Here is a 22,745-nt window from a genome sequence, read left to right as displayed (position 1 = left end):
GAGCCCATGCTCCGCAACAAGAGAAGCCACCGCAATGAGAAGCCCACGCACCACAACGAAGACCCAGTGCAGCCAAAAAAAAATTAAAAATTAAAAAAAATTAAATTAAATTAAAAAAAAGAAAGTAATGAAGCCATACAGGTGCTGGGAGTGAAGCCTGATAGAGGTTAGCAGAGGGGAGAAGGAAAGGAGGCCCATTTTATTTGGAGCGACGGGTTAATACAAGCTTCTTAGAGATGAGGATGATTGATTTGAGTCTTGAGAGGCACAGGCTGTTAGTTAAGATAGATGTAGGAAAGAGGACTTCCAAAGGAGGTAACAGGCATGGAGTTCTAAGATACCCTGATACAAAGTGAGAGGAATGGCACGTAGTTTGGGAGGGCTACCACTTAGGGTGGAAAGGGCTGCTCTCCCAAGAGAGGAGACCAAGCCCAGAAGCAGGGCTGGATTGAAGAGGTTACATTCCAGCCTAAGAAGGTTGGGCTTTATTCTGTAGATAAAAGAGGAGCTATTGACAAACTATCAGACTGATCCTTAGCAAGATAACACTGATTACAAGGTAGAAGATGGATTGTTGGGAGTGTGGATGTGTGGGGAATCAAAATCTTTTGGAAATGCAATTACCAAATCACATCACCACCCACTCCCTTCCCCTTGACATACTTCAGTGATCTCCCTGTGCTCTTATGTTAAATTCCAACTCCTTCACATAACAGTCAAGGTTATTCATTATCCACCTTCTTTTTACCTTTCCTGACTCATTTCCTAGCATGACTCAATATGAGACTTCTTGTTCATATACCCCAGAAAGGCTCCCTTGACTCCAGATTAGCAATACCCCTCCTGGTACTCTCAAAGCAGCCTCGGTTAATGCGGTTAGAACACACATCCACAGAGCACAGTAATCCAGGGCAGAGAGGATGGAGCCAGACTGCCTGGGTTTGCACCCCTGTTGTGTCACTTACTAGCTGTATGACCTCAGACAAGTTCTTTAACTCTTTGTGCCTCAGTTTCCTGATCTGAGAAATGAGGTAACAGTAGCACCTACCTCACAGGGCTGTTCTGAGGATAATGTGAGTTACTATATGTAAATCACTAAGAAAGACACCAGGCACATGATGAGGTCAGTGAAAGCATTAGCCGTATCTGCATTATTTTTGCCTTTCTCCCATACTAGATTATGAACTTTTTTGACCCAAGGTTTTGTCTTTTATCTCAATATACTTGACATTGATCCAAGCACCTGGCACACACAGAAATTTAAGAAACTTCTCTGGAATTAATGGAGGAAACAAATGAAATGAGCTTCACGGACCTGAGTGTTAGAGATGTGCCCTGTGCGTCCATTTTCACTAAATTCTCCGCTTTGACCCTGAGTTGACTCCTACTCATTATTCACTTGGTACTTTCATTTCTCTCCAGAATATTTAGAAAGAAAAAGAGAATCCGCCGTTCTTTTTCTTCTCTCTTCAACCTCAGTGCCTCTGAATCTTGGCTGCATGGAAACACCTTTGTTAATGCTGACTCTTCCCCCAATGAGGACGTCTGGTTGGAGGGGGTCAGGAGGCTGGAAACAAACCATTGCAATGAAAATGGTGAGTCTGAACCTCTTTTTCCATGGTGAAATTTCCAAAAGGGAAGTAGCAATCATGTGGTCCTGGACCAATGGTGAGGAGAGTATGGGGGCAACGCAGTGGAGGCCTGGGGTATTGAGGGCTCTTCAGGATGTCTTCCGGGAAGGGGAGGAGGGAGACCAGGTCCCTTACATACACGCATTGGACTCTGATCACACTGATCTGCGCTGTTTCCTGAACACCGTGCTCTTCCTCAGTTCTGCCGCTTCGCTCCTGTTGTTCATATACTGGGATTCGTTCATTCATTCATTTGTTCACTTGGAAGATTTTATTGAGGGCCAACTAGGTATCAGGCATCGTTCTACACACTGGGACGTATCGGTGAACAAAACAGACAAAACTATTTGTTCGCACGCAACTTGCATTCCTGACAAGGAATGCAATGACGTAAATTACGAAGCATGCTGGAAAGTGGTAAGCAGTGTGGGGCAGCAAAGGAGGAAGTGATGGGCATTTCAAGTTTCGGTGGGGTGACTGGCATGGCCTTCCTGAAAGTGACTTTTGAGCACTGACTTAAACGTGGGAGTGAAGCATCTGGAGAGAAACAATCGGGCAAAGGAAATGCAAGTTCAAAGGTTCTGGCCTAGAAGCCTGCGAGGGGCTGAGTGAGTAAGGGGAGAAGAGAGGTCAGGATCTCAGAGGTGTATGGGTGGAGCAGCTGCGGAAGGACGATGAGACCTGTGAGACTATTTCAAAGGCTTTGCTCTCTGCTCCGAGTGAGAGGAGAAACCGCTGGAGGATTTTGAGCAGAAGAATAACGTGATTCACCTTACATTTTGACAACATAGCTCTGGCTGCTGTGTTCAGGTTAGAGGTAAGGTAGGTATAGAGGGCAGAAACAAAGAAACCAGTGAAGAGGTGTTAGAGTGACTCAGGTGGGAGAGAATGGCAGCTTGAACTAAGATGATAGCAGGGTGGCGGTGAGAATGGGAAGGATTCTGGATACACTTTGACGGTAGAGCCAACAGGATTTTGCTGTCGTGGGCTGAGAGAAAGAAAGAGAGCAGTCAAGGGTGCTTATTATATGCTAAGCACTTTACATCCTGTCTTGTTTATGTTATTTATGTATTATATTATTATTTATATATTACCTTGTTTATATACATTATCATGTTTAAATACCTCAAAGTCCTCTAGGAATTAGGTCATATTATCATATTTATTATCATTATGATAAAATTGAAGTTCAGGGTTAAGTAACTTGCCCATGTTCCTTTAGTTTATAAACAGCAGAGTTGGAATTCAACCTAGGTCTGTCTAGTTTGAAAGCCCAGCCTTTGCTCTGTTGCCAGTAAGGGTTTTCCTCTCCTTTCCAGCATATACCTCATAGCCCAGGCCCAAAGAGCAAAGCAAGAGGACTCACATAACACAACCACATAAGTATTTAAAGATATGGTCCTTACGTGTCCACTATTTTTCTCAACCTGCTTCCTGGGCAGACAGCTCAAATACTATATTATTTTTGTGAAAGCTTTTGGATTTGTAGTAATTACAGATTCATAAGAAGTTGAAAAATAAATAATACAGAAAGCACCTGTGTACCCTTCACCCAACTTCCCCTGCTGGAAAAACTTACTCAGTAGTGCATTATCAAAACCAGGAAATTGACATTGATGCCAGACCATGAAGATTCCACCAGTTTTTGTCTGTGAATGTGTGTGTGTGTGTTACACTAGATTCAGTTAAAAAAATAGAGTGCTTGTTAAATGAAGAAACAATTCCTTATGTTAACAAACTAGTAATTAAACTGAGTGTATCCTCGTTCCCCACAATAACAAGGATGATAAACAGGACAAAGATAAAAGAAAGAGGCAGGGATGTGGCGGGTGAGCCTGGAATGATAGACTGAAGATATCTGAAGAAACTTCTGTGCCGTGTTGAGGACTTTGGGTTTTGTCTAATCAATCAAGGATATTTTAGAAGCCTATTTTATTTTATTATTTTTTATTGAAGTATAGTTGCTTTACAATATAGTGTTAGTTTCTGCTGTACAGCGAAGTGAATCATTTATACGTATATATCATATATACGTATACTTATATATCTCCTCTTTTTTAGATTTCCTTCCCAATTAGGTCACCATAGATCACTGAGTAGAGTTCACTGTAAGTTCTCCTTAGTTATCTATTTTATACATAGTAGTGTATATATGTCAATCCTAATCTCCCAGTTCATCCCACCCCCTTCCCCCCTTGACGTCCCTAAGTTTGTTCTCTACACCTGTGTCTCTATTTCTGCTTTGCATATACACTCTTTTTGATATTCTTTTCCATCGTGGTTTATCATAGGATACTGAATATAGTTCTCTGTGCTACACAGTAGGACCTTGTTGTTTATCCATATCTAATAGCTTACATCTGCTGGTAGAAGGCTCTTAAGCAGGGCAATGACACAATCAGATTTAGATGTTTAAAGATTGCCTTTACAGCGCCATGAAGTGAAGATTGGATGGAGGTACCTAGTGGGAACTCAGAGGCAATTAAAACCAGCTGGCACACCAGGGACCGTGGCTCTGGAAATAGAGGGAAGAGATTGAAGGAATCTTTTTCAAGGTAGAATTGACACGCTGGTGACAGATCGAATGTAGTGATGAGAAAGTGGGAGGAATCAAAGAAAACGGATGTGTTTAATTCGGGGAACTGCATGAAAAGTTCTGCCTGTCACCAAGGCCTGGAAGACAGTCGGGCCGAGTTTGAGGAAGATGAGCTTTTGAGCTGAACGGACCTAAATGCAAGTCCTTGAATCACCTTCTCCAACCTGAGTGTTCTCGGGGAAGTTAGTTAACAATCCTGGTCTTCTATTTCTATGTATATAAAATAAGAAAAATAGTAACGTGGAATTGCTGTGAGGATGAGATGCAATAATTCATGGAAAGGACATATTAGTACAGGGTCTGGTGTCCTGCTCAATATGAATTAGCTATAAAAAGGCAAAAAGGAACAGATTGGGGTCAGGAAAAGAGACCCTGAATTCTGTTTCTTGTGAGTTTAATTTGTTGTACTTATGGGAAGTGGACAGATAGCCAGTAGGGGTTTGGAAGTGTAAGAAAAGAGGTCAGGAGTGAGGAAGGATCTGGATATCGATTTGGAAGCCAGTGTGAGAAGTAGTAGAGGTCTTTGGAATAAAGGAGGAAAACAAGTGGATGAGCAGAAAGGAGAGTTAAGAAAGGGATTTAGGAGGTTAAACAGCAGCTCTAGTAATAATTATCCCTGATAGTAATGAGGGCTATGGACCAGCATCATTGCAACAAATCCATTATGTTATGTCATCACTTCTCTCCAAAGTCTATGCGCGAGTATTAGTTGTGTGCGTGTGTGTGTGTTAGGAACATAATGTAAGATTTACCCTCTTAGCAAAGTTCTAAGTATACAACACAGAATCGTTACCTATAGCCACTGTGCTGTACAGACCTCTAGGATTCATTCATCTTGTGGAACTGAAATTTGGACTACGGAAATCATGCAGCATTTCTCCCGCTGTGTCTGGCTTATTTCACATAGCACAATGTGCTTCAGGTTCATCCATGTTGGTGAGGATGTGGAAAAAAGGGAACCCTTGTGCACTGCTGGAGGGAATGTAAATTAGTACAGTCGCTATGGAAAACAGTAGGGAGGCTCCTAAAAAAATTAAAAATAGAACTACCATGCCATGTGATCCAGCAATCCCACTTCTGGATATATATTCACAGGAATTGAAATCAGGATCTCAAAGAGTTATCAGCATTCCATATTCATTGCAGCGTTACTCACAATAGCAAAGATATGGAAACAATCTAAATGTCCATCAGCAGATAAATGGGCAAAGAAAATGTGGCATATACATACAGTGGAATGTTATTCAGCCTTATAAAAGAAGGAAATCCTGCCATTTGCAACAACATGGAGAGAGTATTATGATTATCCCCATTTTACCGAGGGGAACGCTAAGGCAGATTAGATCCTTTTCATGGGGCCGTGCAACTAGTAAGTAGCATAGGCTGGCCTCAAACCGAGGAATCTTGAGTATGTGCTCACCATGCTACACCCAGGACAGACACGGTGGGGAAAGTTTCTCAGGCAGAGGACCAGAACAGCATGATGCCATGAAAGAAGAGCATATAAAGAAATGACTAAGGGTGTGCCGCTTGCGAAAGAGGTCAAGTGTCCTGCAGCCTTAAAGACGTCTCTGGTAAAAAAAGTTATGCACGGCATCTTCCATCAGAAGGCAACTAGAATGCAGCAGAAAATAACACAACAATGTAAAGAAATCATATTCCAATGAAGATGTTAAAAAAAAGAAGAAGGCAACTAGAGGTGATCCTGCCAACTCTTGGCATCCCGGACAGATTGTGGCACGGATACCTACAGTGAGAAGGAGCCCTCCTTACTTTTTAATTGAGATATAATTCATACCATAAAGTTTACCATATTAACATGTACAATTCAGTGATTGTTTTAGTATATTCACAAAGTAGGTTATGAAACCATGACCACTTTCTAATTCCAGAACATTTGCATCACACCAAAGAGAAACACCGTACTCGTTATCAGGCATGCCCCATTTCCTGTCCCCCTACCCATTAGCAGACCATTAGCCTACTTCCTGTCTGCATGGATTTGCCTAATTTGGACTCATGACTTTTTCTTTTTCTGGAGGAAAAATTAAACCTTATTTATTTTTAAAAACCAGAAACACTAGGAAAATATATCACAGCCTTGAAACAGCAAAGAGACAGGCTATATTAGCATTTCAAGTAATTAAGTTGGTAAAAAGACAACAAGGTCCTAAGCAAAACAGTAAGGTGCCAGAGCAGGGGCAGGAACACTGCGTGTTGCAACAGTCCTGACAAAAGTGGTGTTTGGTAATGGTTGGGGGCCTGCCCATCTTCTGCCCTAAAGGAATCACAGCTCAGCCCTGAGTTGCTTACTTTTTCTTCCATGACCTTCGTGTTGCCAACGGATTGTCTCAATAGAGTTCTGTTATTTCAGGGGGCAAAGTCAGCAATATTGGGGCTTAGGCTTTCATTCCATTCTGTTTTATAAAAACCAGGTTTTTCCAAATCCAGTACTTCATGACTCTCCTAATTTCACCATTCTTTCCTCTATACTAGTATACAACACAATGAAAACCCCCTTGACTTTTAAGGGTGGGCTGCATCTTCCTCTCATTGGTAGCACTGCTGCAGTAGTGGCTGGCTTCTGCTGACCTATCTTATGCACTTGGACCATCCATCTCTTGGTCCTAGGCTGACTTTCTGGAACACATGGGGCAAGTCTCTTCTTGGTTCTAAAGCAACGTTTTCCCAAAGTGTGGGTGAGGCAGCAGACGCCTCTAGGACACGACAGTAGTGAATGCTGAATCTCTCACTGAGACAGAAGCTCTGACTCTTCCAGATCTCACCATCTTTCTCATAAAACCAAGGAGAAGGGCTCAGATGAGAGCCTCAGTTGCTTTAAGACTCTTGAACACTCACTACTCTCTCTTTTAACAAAGAACAGACTCAGAGCTCTCCCCTACAAAAGTATTTAGTGCAAATTAAATAAGGTCTCATTTTCACTGTATTTGGTTTTGTTTTTTGTTTTTTGCGGTACGCGGGCCTCTCACTGTTGTGGCCTCTCCCGTTGCGGAGCACAGGCTCCGGACGCGCAGGCTCAGCGGCCACGGCTCACGGGCCCAGCTGCTCTGCGGCATGTGGGATCTTCCCGGACCGGGTCACGAACCCATGTCCCCTGCATCGGCAGGTGGACTCTCAACCGCTGCACCACCAGGGAAGCCCTGTATTTGTTTTTATATTTACTTTTTCTTTAGGACATTTAAATGATTGATATAAAGTTTCCTTTAAAGTAAAAGACTAAAGTGAAACAATTTAAGAAAATATGAAATGGCTAGGAGTTAAGAAGGCTCCGGGATGTGGCAAAAATCAGGAAAATGATGCTTGGATGCCTGAAGTTTGGGAATCACTGTTCTAAAGGCAGAGTTTCACATATTTGTAAATCAACATCTTGTTTTCCCATAGTTGCCTCTTCAAAATATGTCCAAACAACCTTAAAGCAATTGGACCACAGCAGCACCGCACGTGCATGAGGTATCTTGTTAAAATTCTCATGGTTTCCAAATATCTTCTAAATATAACAAATCAAACCACCCCCCTCCAAATCAGTAATTAGTCAACCCCGGGTGCGCACACACAGGATTTTGAAAGCTCTCATTTCTGCTGTCAATTGTAATCAAATCTTCCCCAGACTTCTTATTTTCCGGATTTACCCAAAGCCCCGTGACTTTTATCAGCAATTTATTTTTCTCTGGAAACATCGCCGAGTTAGAAGACTAGAGAAGAATTCAAAATTAAATTGTTTTGCTGTTTTCTCTCTGGGCCATGGATGCAATCAAAACTTACTTCCTCTGATTTCCTTTTGCTTCATTTTTCAGGCTAAAAATGTTTTTCTTGTTGTTGTTGCCTATTTTGTTTATCCTTGGCTCACCCCTTCCACAGCTGTGTCGAGATACCTTTCCTCATTAGCTGCAATTCATTCTTTAGCCATGGCATTCTGTGGCTCCCCAGACCCAATACTGCAATTTGGGATGCATCCCCAGAGCCCGTGAGTCATACTGATAGAGGATCTAGGATTTGTGCAGGGAGGACGAATCAGGACTTCCCGGTCTATTTCTGCCAGTCCCAAGAAAGAAAGACAAGATGACCTCAGACAAGGCACCCTTGCCTGAGGTCTGCGATTTTCTCTTGATCCAGCGCCTTTCCGTAAACATCTTTAATGGCAACATCTGTATGTCACTTTGTGTTTCCCTCTATAGCAAACAAATGCCCATTCTACATTGCAAGGATAGAGAATGTGCTCGGGAGAAATGGATTCCTCCTTTTAAAACAGGAGTCAACTACCCTGCATTTAAATAAATCAGGAGGAACAGAATGAAATTAATATCTTCAAATATAATACCAAAGAACTATTTACTGAAATGTTTTCTGCATTATGATTCTTTCATTTATTATTAAGGTTAGAGGGAAAAAAATGTCAGTGAGGGGAAGCGTGAATTGGGGGCAAACCTTGTCCTTTCAGAGATGAAAATTCCTTGATCATTTTTTGTTAAGATTCTTTTGTGGTTTCTCTTTTTAATGTCAGCTCTTCTTGCAGAAAATTCTGTGTAATATTTCCAGTATGCTACACGAGATACATTTTTCTTTCATCTCACTCTCAGTGGCAAAGCATAAGTTCAACAGAGCAGCCTTGGACGACAGCACAGGAATATTTTTACTCTTCTCACATCCTCAACCATATCTCCCCAGATCTTAGTTCAGTGCCATTCATGAATATATAATCAGCCATGAAAGTTACCAGTTCCTTCTCACTTCCATGTTAATTTGACCACATAGCTTCCTCTCTTTTTTTAAAACAGCTTTATTGAGGTATAATTGATACATGCAGATGTACTTATTTAATGTGTACACTTTGATGAGTTTGGACAGTTGCAAACCCCCTGATACCATCACCAGAGTCAAGGCAACAGACATCCAACACCTCCCAGAGTTTTCTTGTGTCCCTTTGTGGAGTCTTTTGTTTCTGCGGGGGTTTTGGGGGGAGTCTGTTTTTTGTACTAAGAACAAAAAGCGAGATCACCCTTCTCAACACATTTTGAAGTGCATAAAATACCTCATTGACACCTATAGCCACTATGTTCAGCAGATCTCTAGAACTTATTCATCTAGCATCACTGAAACCTTATAACTGTTGAACAACTCCCCATAGCCCCCTCCCCCCAGCTCCTGGCAACCACCATTTTATTCTCTGCTTTTCTGATTTTGACTATTTTAGATACCACGTGTGTAAGTGGAATCACGTGGTATTTGTCTCTCTATGACTGGCTTATTTCACTTAGCATAATATCCTCCTGGTTCATCCACAATGTTACAAATGACAGGATTTTCTTTACTCATTTGCCTATTGGTGAATACTCGGGTTGTTTCCATAACTTGGCTGTTGTGAATAGCGCTGCAATGAACAAGGTCCAGGACCTCCTCTGAAACTTGATCATTACTGGACGCTCTGCATGTTTCACTTTCTACTGTTTCCTTTTTCTATGGCAACCAGCAGGGATGCTTCTGCAGATTGCTTTGTTAAGAGGCAGCAAGTTGTGGGTGGGAGGGTGGGAGGCAACCTGCAGGGTTGGCAGGAATTCCCGTGTCCAGAAGCATCAGTTCATTAGCTCAGTATCCAGGCCTGTCTTGTGCATTATAGGATGTTTCACAACATCCCTGGGTTTTATTTCCTTAGATACCAGTGACACCCCATCCCTTCTCCTCTGCTCAAGTTGTGACAACCCAAAATGACTCCAGACATTGTGAAATGTCCCCTGGGGAGAGAAATTACTTCTGGTTAAGAAGCACTGTTATATGAGGACCCCAAGTGTCTCTTGGAGTTCCACAGTCATTCCCAGCTTCCAAAACGGGGAGGGGCCTCTCTCCCATCTCTCACTGCTGAGTGAGCACTTCAACACACCAGGTACCTCCTGTTACACTCATGCTCCAAGTTGCCCTCAGGATAAATCTTAGCTCCTGAGTGAGTGTGACCCATGAGGCCCTTCGTGATTTGACCCCCTCTTAGCAGTCCAGCCAGAACCATCTTCCAGGACTTCCTGCCTGACCACATAGGAGGCCTCCCTCTTCTGGGAACCTGCCACGTTCTCTCCCAGGCTGATGTCTTTCCTTCTCCCCCTCCTCCTCCCCCTCCCTCTCCCTCCCACCCCCCGCCCCCTCCCCCCCCCCTCCCCCCCCCCCCCCCCCCACCCCCCCCCCCTCCCCCTTCCCCCTCTCCCCTCCCCCTCTCCCTCCTTCTCCTCTCTGCCTGGCCTGCCCTCCTCCTGCTGTCTCTCTGGAAGCACTCCTACTCATCCTTCAAGTTTCCACTTCAGCACTCACACACTCCCTCCTAGGCTCCATCTGGACACCTTCTGCCAGGCTTCCACATAGCAATGACCTCGTTGCCTCTTAGCTGTGGGCTTGTGTGCCTGTCCCTCTCCAACTGTGAGTGGGGCACAGCAGTATCTACTTTGGCTTCCGACTCTCAGCCTCTTGAGCTGTGTCCTGTGTGCAGTTATACAATAATTCTGCATTGAATGAATCAACAGATCCGCCCGCCCTGGGGCTCATGAAGCTTTTGCCTTCCCCTCTACCCTGGCTCCCCTTCCGAAACTCTGGCTTGGCATCTTCTCTGGGGCTGTCACCTGTGGGCTGCCTTAGTCACTTTATGATCCAGACATGCCATGAAAATAGAGGTTAGGAAAAAAATATCTCTGCTCGTTCAGTTCCAATTCTCTGCCCTTCTTGAGACTATTGTTATGATCATTAGTCACCGAAAACACACACACACACAAACACACACAAGCACTGATCCCTTCTGCTCTTCCAGGAGGTGGTTTGGACTGTTCACTGATGGATAACTGGAAGTCGGAGAAGCTAAATGCAGAGTCTGTGAAAACCTCCTTTTCCAGCCATGTCACCTCTCGGAGTCCCGGAGAAAACTCCCACAACCTGCCTCCTCGGTCCCAGTTCACAGCTTCTGAACCTTTCCAGGAAAACATTTTGGATCATCCAAGTGAGTTTTTTTTTTTTTTAAATCTTTGCCACACCCAAATAATTCTTCCTTTCAGGGCCCAGAGATGACTATATCCCCTTAGGCGCTGGTATCAGCCTGTGCCCATGTGATGCATTCGCAGAGAAGGTGATTGATTTGGAGGTGTCATCTTTGAGGCACCAGAAGGACTGGATTTGCAGTGTTATTTATTTTTTAAAAACCCTGAAGACATTTGGCAAGATGTTAAGCTTGGCTAAAGCGGAGTCGTGCGTACACAGGTGTACACTGTTATCATCTTTATACTTAGCTGTGCATTTGACATACACTATAAGAAGAAAATGAAGGGAAGAAAGAAAAGAACGTCCTTTCATGCTATGCCCCCAGCAAGGAAAGTCAAAAGATATCCAGGCATTGTTATTTCCTGTCAGTAGTAAATCTGAAATAAATTCAGCAGGCATCTCCCTTAATCTCTAGCTTGCTAATATCAGATTAATCATGTTTGCACACAGTGTCGCCTCCAGGCTCTATCTTCAGCTTGCCAAGGTTCAAAGCCCAGTGCCCATTTGTTGGCTGGAACTCAGAAGCTGTTTACCCAACCCTGCAAAATTTCACGTTTTCATCTGTAAATGGAGATAACCATAGTGCTTACCTTGTAAATGACTAAAATAATCCGTGTTGAGCACTTAGCATCGTGTATACTAAGCACTTCAAAAATGTGACGTTATGATTACATAAGATTGAGGTTAAGTGGAAAAATAATATCTTCTCTTTGTTTGCCTTCCCCAAGTCATGAATATTTATTTCACTGACCACTTCTACTCCCAAAGACCAATATGCTCTGCTTTATTTTGTCCCAGTGCAGCTATTAGATAAGTGTTGAGGGTTTTTTAGTTCCCTTTCAAGGTGTTGGGATGACAGAGAAAGCAGTGTTTATTTTTTAGACAGTTCCTCGGTGATCAACACCTACTAAGGCTTCACAGCCACCTCCTCCAGGGAGTCCACCCTGTTTTCTGAGGAAGAGGTGTTAAGTGACCCCTTTTTGTGTTCCTCCATACCCATTTCCTGCACTGCTCTTGCATGTTTACTTTTGTATCTCACCCATCATGCTGTGAGCTCCTTCAGGATGGGCACCATATCTTAGGCATTTGTAGATTTTAAACTTACCCAGGTAGTGCTTGGCACAGAGCACGGGCTCCATGACTGTGGTGGACCAGTTAAGTGTGCTATCTCCATTTTACAGATAAGAATACTCAAGTTCTGACAGGCCAAGTAAGCCTCTGTACATGTTCTGTGTTGTATCTAGAATGTCTCCCACGGGCTATACCTGGAAGACCCCTGCTCTTTCTTCAAGGTACAGTTCAGAGGAGACCGCTTCTGTGGGGCCTTCTCTGCCCCCTGCTGGGGCCTTGAGGTAACACTTGGCTTCCCTGAGACGCCATAGCACCCAGCACCGGGTATCTATCTCTCTGTTGACGCCATCTTCCTTTGCCTCACCCGTCTATGAAGCCCTGAGTGGACAAGGTCTCCGTTTGATTCTATTTTATCTCCTTCACATGTAGGTCTTGAGTGTGCAGGCTGTTTCAGGTGATGGTTCATATGCTGGGGATATAGGCATGCATGGCATCATCTTTATCACTCAGGGCTTTTTGAGTTCCAGCAGATGGCAATCCAACTCAAAATGGATTGATCAATCATTGAATGTATTGCTTCATATTATTAAAAATTCCAGGCAAACATTTCAGGTTTCTGTCAGTCTCTACAAGTCTCTTTTCTTCTGTGTCAGCTTCACTCTTTAAAATGCTACTCACTACTCCATGGTAGTTCCTGCTGGCTCTGTACCTACAACTTTCCATGTTCAAGGCCAGCAGAAGGAGATTATTGGCTTCTCAAGTTAGGACCAAAGGGCAGGCTTTCTTGGTTCAGGAAGGGTCCCCTTTACATGGCAAAACCAATCCCTTTGTCAATAAATATGTAAAGCTCCAAATGGCTTGGAGTGGATCAAAGACTGGGAGGGAAATCAGTCTGTCCATGGGCACCATGTACTAGGAGAAGGGGAGAGGGGGCTTCCCAAGGAAAATATGGGCACTGCCACCAAAGAGCAGCCAATAGATGCTGGCTATTCTCAATAGTCTGGTGGGGAATCGTAGAGAAAGAAAACAGCAATTTTAATTCAGTGTGAAAAGGTTGTTGATGGAGACAGGCATAAGGTATAATGGGATTATAAAGAGGGAGAAGCTAAGGGCCAAGAGGGAGTTGAAGGCATCCAGGAAGGCTTCTTCAAGGAGGTTACACGTGAACTAAGCCAAAATCAATGCTACGTGAGCGGCTACTGATGGAATGAATCAATGAACACCTTGTCCACAATCACACAATGCATATCTTTATAGAACTTGAATTTAAACCCAATTTTCCTTCAATATTCAAGTCTAGTGACCTTTGCAGTCAAGCTAGACTTATTTCTGTGAGAAAATGGGTTTCAAATTCTGCTTGAAATCAGAGGAAGCTAAGAATAGAAACATACTTTAGAAGGATGGTTGAGTGTTCAACTGAACCCACAATAACTTATCTAAATCACAGTATACATGAAATACTGTACATTTGCAGTGATGTCATTCACAACTGCTATATTTTGCATTGCCGGTCTCCAGTGTTCTGCCTGCATTATGGACTAAGTAGGTTTCTGTTAGCTGACTCGACCTCCATTCAGAGCACAAATGGCAAAAATAAACGCGTTCATAGCTCAAAGTCATTCCAAGTTTTAAACAACTATTTAAACAAAAATTGAGCTTTTGAAGCATTTGGCAAAGATTAAGCTGAGGTTTGTTCTATTTTCCTTTAGATCTTTATGTGGCGATCCTTAAACTAGCTCTGATTTCTTTTAGGTGATTAGAATAATACTCAGGGTCACAACTGGTTTAACTCTTCCATTTATAACTTCTGGAGGATTTGCAGTCATTTCCACTGTGGCTTAGTAGCACTGAAATATTTTACGATAGCAAAGAGTTTCAGAAGGACAGATAGTTCCGAATATTTATTCTCTTTTTTTGCCCTTTAGAGACTCCCAGCATGCCACGTTGCCATTCTCTTTCCCCGCCCCATTTTAGGCAAAACATGGTGTTCTGGCTAGATGTGGTTTTTCAGTCTTGGCTCTAGCACCTCATAGCTGTGTGACCTTGGACGAATTTCATCATTTGAAATTTGGTCTTCTCATTTGCAGAACTGTGATAATGGTTCCCGCCTCACGCTTTTGTCGTGTTGATGAAATGAACTGATGTAGGAAAGCTCTTTGTGAATCATAAGTCACTCCACAAATTTGAGGCATTAATATTATTATCAATATCATCCCAGTTAGATTTCTGACATTAGCATACATTCTAAAAAGCCTTTCCCCAACATTAAAGTAAAAGGCAAGCCCCAAACTGTTTATGTAATGTAATCATTTATTTTTTTAGTGATAGGACAAAACTGATCATTTTCAGGAAATTTGTAATGAATGGCCCTGTACAACATTTGATAATTTTATCTTATTACTTATGACAAATTACTTGAGCTGACATACATTTGAAAACCATGTTTTTGAGTTCTAATTCATTTCTTTTTATTTTTCCTATTAGAAACCAGTTTGTTAGGAGAGGTCTCCTTTCAAGCAACTCTGTTTGCTGCATGCTTAATTATCTCTGCCTGTGCAAGGTAATTCAGATTTTATGTTTATGCGGTTGTGTTTCATACTTAATGAAGCTGTAATTGATTGATGATTTCCTTACCTTGTTCCGCAAAGCATTTTAGGTAGCTCTGTGGTTAAGATCTGTTCATTTGTCTGTCCATTGCCCTTTTATCTATCACCTCCCTCCTCCCATTATCTCACAAGACATACCAAAGGCAGTGGATCTTGCTAGAAATTGGATTTTTACCATGCATTATCCTTCGTTTAAATCCTCAGTGACTCCCTATTACAGATACAGTCTAAGTAACCCTACTTGGAGTTCAAGGGCATGTGAAGTCCCCACAATGGAGTCCCATTGGGACTCCATCTTTCCCATTATATTTTTATATCCTCACATGAAATGTCTCCTCAGCATCTCAGAGGACATAACGCTCTTGCCTGGTTATAGGCACGTTTCTGTTCTACCCTCTGTCCAGCGTGTCCTTCCTATTCTTTTCTTGCCCAAGTCTCCAGGGCGGTGGTCAAGTCCCATCTGAGCTAATCCCACCTGTGCCTCAGAGCCTTTGTGCTTGCTATTTATTCTGCCTACTACAGTCTTTTTCTTCTGGAGAAACAATAACTTGTGCCCTTAATTCTTTCTGAAATCTGTCCAAATGTCACAAACATTGTCAGAAAGCCCTTCCCTGACAACCCTGTATAAATAGAATACCATTCTCTATCACACACATCTCACTTGGCTTTTCTTCGGAGCCTTTATCACCACCTGACCTATTATGTGTTCACTTGTTTAAATGCTAATGATCCGTCTTTCCCTATAAGATTGCAAGCTCCTTGAGGACAGAGACACTGTGCTAGGGCCTCATCGATATTTGTTGAAACAATGAAACAGGGATGAATGGTACCTCCTGGGGTCTTTGTGGTCCTTGAACTCCAGTCACTAAGTGCTGCTTCCTCTCAAGTCCCTCCTGTTGATGATCAAGTATCTCACATCCCACAGTCCACTTGGGGGAGTTGTATTTTTAAATACGAAGCCCTGGATCCCATCCCTTGAGATACCAATTTAGATCGAGTGAGAATCCATACTTTAAAACAGCTTCCCAGATAATTATGAGGTTTGAGAAGTATTTTTAGATCATAATGGAACCAGAAGAACACAAAGGGGTTGGGGGGAGTCCTGTAGTTAAAAATACATTTGCAAAATTCTGCATTATATATCCCAAGTTGGAGGATCACAATGTGTATTAGCATAATAAAGTCTCAGTGAAATAATGTGGTGAAGAAACCTGTTTAGCTTTATTTAACTTAGCTTTTCCCAGACTTTGCTGATCATGGAAACTTTTCTTTATTTCATAGGACTATTAATAAAGTGTTCCTCTTAGGTTAATTTCTGTAGAAACTCCTCCCTTAAGAGGAGAAATTGCCTCCCCATCACTTGAGTTTGAGCTACCTTTGGAAACTTGCTTCCAAGCAGTAGTGTTTGGAAAGAGGGGGAAAAGGAAACTTTTCAGTTGAGAAAACTGACACATGGTACCTCAGATGATGAAGGTCAACATCAAAAGGTATGAGTAGTGTTGATGGCATGTACCCTTCATATGATGAGAATGGCACTCCACCTCTAGGGTCTTCTGAACCCCAGTCTAACCATGAGAAAAACCCAACTTGAGGGACACTCTCCACATTATCTGACCAGTACTCCTCAAAACCATCAAGGTCATCAAAACCAAGGAGAGTCTGAGAGATCATCACAGCCCAAAGGAACCTAAGGAGACATAATGACTAAATGTCATGTGATATCCTATGTGGGATGCTGGAAAATGTATCAATTAGGGAAAAACTGTAAAGTTCAAATGAAGTGTGGAGTTGAGTTATTAGTGATGCGCCGATGTTGGCTTCTTATAATTATAGCAAAGGTACCATGTACTGTAAGATGCTAATAACAGAGGAAGTGGATGTGGGGTATGTGAGAACCCTTTGTATTCTTTTTTGCAATTTCTCTGTATATCTAAAGTTGTTCTAAAGTAAAAAGTGTAGTTAAGTAAATAACTGTTTTTTTAAAAAAGAACTATTCCTATGGGCAACAGCATGGATGAACCTCACGGATATTATATAAGTGAAAGATGACAACAGAGTCTATATGATTGTCAAGAAAAGGCAAGACCAATCAGTTTCTATAGATGTAAGAATAGTGGTTAATTTGGGGGGATAAAGTGGGAAAGATCAACAAAGGAAACCTTATGGGTTGCTGGAAATATTTTATTTCCTGCTTTGGGTGATTACAAGGGTTTATATTTTTAAAAACCCCAAAATGTGCACTTTATATGCTTTAGTGTACATTTGCTAAAGCTCAATTTTTAAAAGTTTTTAAAATGCCTATGAAGAGATGTCTGAGAAGATATTTGTCAGAATTTAATAGTGAATGCTTCAGGGCGGTGGGAGTTTTTTGGTGACATTTTCCTCTTGTCTTTGTATTTATTTGCAATCTCTTTCCATATTCATATTTTGAGCACAAAAGCTATAAAAATATTATTCTTCAAAAAGAAGAAAATCCACTGTGTGATACAATCATCCATCAGATTGACAAAAACCCAAAAGTTTAACACCCTCTTTTGTCAAGGTTATGAAGCAGTAGGCATACAAAGTTTCTCCTTTTTTTTTTCCTAGAAGTTTTGTACTTTTGTGGTTTACATTTCAGTCTATGACTCATTTTGAGTTAAATTTTGTGTTAAGGTGTGAAGTCTTTGTATAGGTTCGTTTTTCTGCATGTGTCTAAACGATTATTTTGACACCATTTGTTGAAAAGACTCTCCTTTTTCCATTGCATTGCTTTTGCACCTCTGTTAAAAAAATCACTTAACTTGTATCTGTATGGGTCTATTTCTGGAACTTCTATTCTTTTCCGTTGATCTATATCTCTATCCTTTTGCCAATACTGCACTATCTCTATTACTGTAGTTTTATAGTAAATCCTAAAATCATCCATCTATGGTAAATCTAAAAGAACATCTTATGTGTTGGAAATATACAATTAGTTTGCTAAGCCTGAGCAATCCTGCTCTTTCAGATGGTTTCTGGGAGGAATCATAGCCAGTGTCTTCACATGCTCCTTGGTGATAACCATTGCTTGTAAGTAACCGTTTCCCAAATTACTGCTCTGATTCCTGTATTTCATTCCAGTTTTGGGCATTTAAAAATACTTTCTCTTTTTCCTCCAAGATGTCGTCAAGTCATTTCTTCTCAGCCTTGCCAACTCTTTCAAAGCCACCACCTGCACTTGGTAAGTGTTGCCTGTGTTAGCATCATCTGTACAAAGACGACCACAGTCTGATATCTGAGAATGCTTTCTGCTGAGTAATGGATGGCAGTGACTATGTACAAGAAAGGTCCTGATTATTTGTCCTGAAGAATACTTTCTATTCCTGCTAAGATCTGTTAGTAGTATTAACCTGTCTCCTAAATTCCTACACCAAAATAGATAGAATTAGTTTTTAAGGCAGCAAGACATAGGAAATAATATGAATTTTCAATTTTTAAGTAGTTTTTAAAGGGCTCTTATAGATTCATAGCACTGTACTTCATAAATAGCCCATATTAAAAGGCTTTTATCTTAGAGTTTCCGAAAGAGCTGGCAAACTGCCCGTGAAATGATCTCAGTTACAAACTGTGATTTCTCCACCATCTCTCACCCACCCACTTAACGATCCCCCTATATGCTGACTGCCATAGTTCAGCATATTTCAAAGGGTGACTGGGGTCTGGGTGAGGTGCTCACAGAATCTCAAACAGCCTGCAAATCTCCATCCCCTTGCAAGATGGATGGTGTTAATTACCCTCACTTTAATATGGCTGCCAGAGGTCGACTCCCAGAGTTTGGAGGCTGAGGTCTGTAATTCAAATTAGTTTACTGGCCTTCTCTCTTGACACCCTGTTGCCCTATTTATGAAATTTTTCTGTTAATTCTGAAATCATAGTGCGGCTTAGTGAAGACTTATTCTGTTTTGGACTCCAGCCAACATTGATTTACTGTCACGCTGAGCGATGTTTCCCTTCCTTTCCTGGCCTTCCAGGTTTCTAGGGGCGAGCATCTGGTATAGCTAAGTTTTATTTAACCTGATAGTTAGAAAATTGGGTCCTGAGGTCACCCGAGAAATCCTTATTCTTTAGTTCTTATAAATTAATGATATTTGTCTAAAACTTTTCTAAGATACCCACTTCTCTCCCTCTAGCTACGGGGCTGTGCACAGGCGCATCTCACACGAGGTTAACCACAGATTCGCACGTGTGCTTAGCTTTTTGGGCTGAGATGTTGCACCGGTCAGGACTGGACTAACCTATAATGTCTGAACAAAAGACTTTCATCCAAAGAGTCAGTTTGTAACCCAACTTTCAGAAGTGTCAGATGGTGAGAATAGTAGAAACCCGTTTTCTTTGGGTTTTAAGATGAATATGTACAATTAATCAGAGCGACAAGTATCATCTTTTTAGGAAGCTTAATGAGGGCGGAGTTTCTCAAAGCACGGCATGGGGACATTTGCTCTAGAATCAACTGGGGAGCTTGTTTGAAAAGCAGAGGAATGGATCCTGATTCCAGACCTTCTGAATCCAAATTTCTGAGGAGGTCTTTATTATTAATAACCTCCCCAGGAAATTCTTTGCACATTAACTATGAAAGTCTTGGAACGATGGTTTGTAGAGCCTTTACCCCTTGATCTCTAAAGTGGCATCGCTTAGCCTACTAAATCTTTATTGAGAGTTTACGATGTGTTCTGTGCTGCACTGGGTGTCCAGTAATGCTCAGCAGACATTTATGGAGTCTCTGCTAAAGGTCAGACACTGTCATTAAGTGCCAGGGTTACAATGCCAAGGCCTCGAGATTTCAGAGTCTAATTAGAGGGACATGTAACGGGCAAGGTGAAGTTACATTTTGAATGCGACAAGTGCAAGTACAGAGTTAGCACAGAGGCTATGGGATCACCAGGAATGATGTTTGGCTAGACCAGGAGAGGTAAGGAGGGTGGGCAGGGAAGGCAGTCTGGATAAGCCAGTATCTGACCTGCAGGTGTTGTGTCACCTGTTGCTTTAAGGGCATCTCCCACTGTTCTGTACTCCTCTTAAAAGAAATTAGATCAAGACCAGGATGATATTTCCATCTTAAACGCTCTCAGCTACAGCCTCATTTATGGAAAAAGATTACTTCTTTGATTACTTGTGTACATACTTCAACTTGTTTTCCTCTCGTTTCCTCTCCATTTTTTCCCATTTCCTGCCCACCGACCTCATATACACACACTCTTGCATTCAGGATCTGTGAAAACAAGGACTATTGACTTCATTTCTGTATCCAATGCCTTGAAAATAGTAGGTACTCCATAAATATTCATTGAATTGAATGTATTTGCTGTCTCTTTTCTTAAAGTACTTCCTTTAGAGCCAAGAGCTCTGCTCCTGTACATTAAAGATTTTGCAACCCTCTTCCTCATATATAAACATATCCAGAAACCAATAAGCCAAAGACATGGTTACTAACAAGAACAACTCATAGGTCTCCTCCAATAATCAAGGAGCGGAAACCACGGGAATTGCAGACAAGCACTGAATTCAGTTCAACAAACATTACGGAGCAGCCCTCCCACACTGGTCCGGTGCTGCACATAGTTAGATTAGATAAGATACCTACTCTTTAGCACTTTATAGTTCTCAAATCACATCCCTTTTCATACCATCGTGCAATTCTTACTCAACCACCTTCTTGGTTAAATATAAAGTCTTCAAGTTTGGGGACTGTCTATACTGCTCACCATTGGTTTGAAGGTTCGTTTCAAATGAATGTCATCAGAGGTACCCCATGTCGCCAATAACGTGTTAGCATAAGAAGTGTCCATTTTACATTCATGACATCATAGTAGCAAAATGGGCAACATCTCTTTTCTCTACTTCTCCATGAAGAAATATATATTTATACAGTTCGTGAATGAACGAATCAACTTTAGAGAGTAGAAATACGGGGAAAACACACTTGTTTTCTGGGGAGAGAAGAAAGACAATATAAAATAGTAGTTAACTAAGTACAAAGCTGGGATTAGGGACAAAAACCTCTGTACGCTGTCCCAGGAAGGGGAGAGAACTGAGAACTAGTAGGAGGAAAAAGAGCTGGGGCACCACTGTCCTAGTTTTGATTATTCAAGATAGTTGTGCTTGTGTGTGTGTGTGCATGTGGTCATGCAGTAATTCAAGCAGATACTGCATTTTATCAGGTATGTGGATGGATTATGCATTTCTTTCCTCCTTTCTCTGACCTAGGTTTTGCCAAAATTTGACAACCATTCAGGAGAGCCTCTGATGAATGTCTTCAATCTGAATATCCAGAAATTGTCCCATTTGTAGTCTGCTTGGAATCAACTGTTTTATTGGAAAGAATAAACAAGTGGATAATTGAGAAAAAAATTTTTTAATTTGGTTATTTGGTTTAAAAAAAAATCTCAGTTTTGGCCTCACAATGATAATATGCTCATGAAAATAATATTAATTTGTCTTTCCTCTGCAAACACAAGCAGTTGAAAAGGAAAGGACTGGGAAATGTGACAGAGAACAAACCACCTGGATGCGTGTTCTCTTATTATACCTTAAGGCAGTGGTTCTCAAACATTAATTTTCTTTAGAGAATTCTATGAGGAGCTTATAACAATGCAGATTCCTGGGCTGGCCTGCCTGTACCTATCCCTTGCTGAACCGCTGCAGTTGAACAAAGAAAGGGAATTCACATAATCAGCACCAACTTGAAAGTAAATAAATGTGGTTTGTACATAAAATATAATGTAGAAAACGTTTTCAGTTCTTCCCAAGGGATGGCCTAATAGAAGGTGGTGACAGTAGATAATGGTGGATGGAAAACGGGCAGGAGAGAGCCATTTTTCAGAAAGTTCTTCTTTCTAACCAGTTTCTTTACCAAGTTTTCAATCATCTTGGCACTCATGATTACCTTTCACTCAAACTTCAATTCAAATAAAGCTATAACACACAAAAAATACCTCAGGGGCAAAATAAAGGCAAAACGCCGCAGTGCTTTGAAATACACAAAAATTGCACAGTTGCACTGAGGGATTACAGGAGATGTTCCTCTCCATCCCTCCTGCTTGGTATATGTTCCCAAATGTGGCCTGCGGTTCAAATTTGTTTTGCATGATATTCTGTGGCTGGAGAATTGTGTGGAGAAAATTGTCTTTGCTTAAAACGGTAATGTCAAAATATCACTTTTTATATCAATTGTACTTAGTGCCTTTTTGGTTGAAAAAGTTTTATAGTAATAAATGGAGTCATCAATGACTTGGTTTGGTCAAATACTAGTCGACATGTTGCTGTGAAGGTATTTTTTTGGATGTAATTAACATCTACAATCAATGGACTTTAGGTAAAGCAGATGACCCTCCATGATGTGGGTGGTCCTCATCCAATCAGTTGAAGGCTTTAAGAGAAAAGACTGCGGTTTCCTGAGGAAAAAGGAATTCTGTCTACAGATCGCAACAGCCAAATGCTGCGTGAGTTTCCAGGCTGTGGACTCAGGACCACGATATCAACTCTTACCTGAATCTCCAGTTTGCTGGCTTGCCGCATAAATTTTGGACATGTCAGTCCCCACAATTTCATAAGACAATTCCTTAACATCTCTCTACATAGGTAGATTGATATAGATACCTATAAATATATCTATAATTATCATAAGTATATCATATATGTCTTATCTTCTTGGAATATACCATTGGTTCTGTTTCCCTGGAAAATCTTGCCTAATACAGCAGGTGTTATAATCACCTTTTGATAGATAACCTTGGAAAAGTTTGAAAACTTTCCCAAGGACACAAGGGGCACGTAGGGGATCTAGGTTTCAAA

At 41.5% G+C, this 22,745-nt stretch overlaps 1 protein-coding gene across 8 annotated transcripts in view; it reads left to right on the top strand.

Moving 5' to 3' along the window:
• The window catches only part of TMEM71 (transmembrane protein 71), a 35,920-nt gene extending 13,739 nt beyond the window's left edge, over positions 1–22,181 (top strand). For 6 of the 8 annotated variants that reach the window (XM_027132494.1, XM_027132491.1, XM_027132492.1 and 3 more), the window contains 6 exons: positions 1,423–1,595; positions 11,033–11,218; positions 14,812–14,887; positions 17,923–17,984; positions 18,075–18,135; positions 21,159–22,181. In XM_027132494.1, the coding sequence (XP_026988295.1) occupies positions 1,423–1,595; positions 11,033–11,218; positions 14,812–14,887; positions 17,923–17,984; positions 18,075–18,135; positions 21,159–21,198 (598 nt within the window). In that variant the 3' untranslated portion in view covers positions 21,199–22,181. The remainder of the gene's footprint in view (positions 1–1,422; positions 1,596–11,032; positions 11,219–14,811; positions 14,888–17,922; positions 17,985–18,074; positions 18,136–21,158) is intronic. The other 2 variants (XM_027132497.1, XM_027132495.1) reach the window with 1 other exon arrangement.
• The last annotated feature ends 564 nt before the right edge of the window (positions 22,182–22,745 follow it).

The sequence above is a fragment of the Aethalodelphis obliquidens genome, unplaced genomic scaffold (assembly GCF_003676395.1).
Source record: "Aethalodelphis obliquidens isolate GAN/ISIS:26980383/991018 unplaced genomic scaffold, ASM367639v1 scaffold41, whole genome shotgun sequence".
Lineage (NCBI taxonomy): Eukaryota > Metazoa > Chordata > Mammalia > Artiodactyla > Delphinidae > Aethalodelphis > Aethalodelphis obliquidens.
Note: the sequence above shows the minus strand (reverse complement) of the source record. Positions and strands in the feature narration are given on the sequence as shown.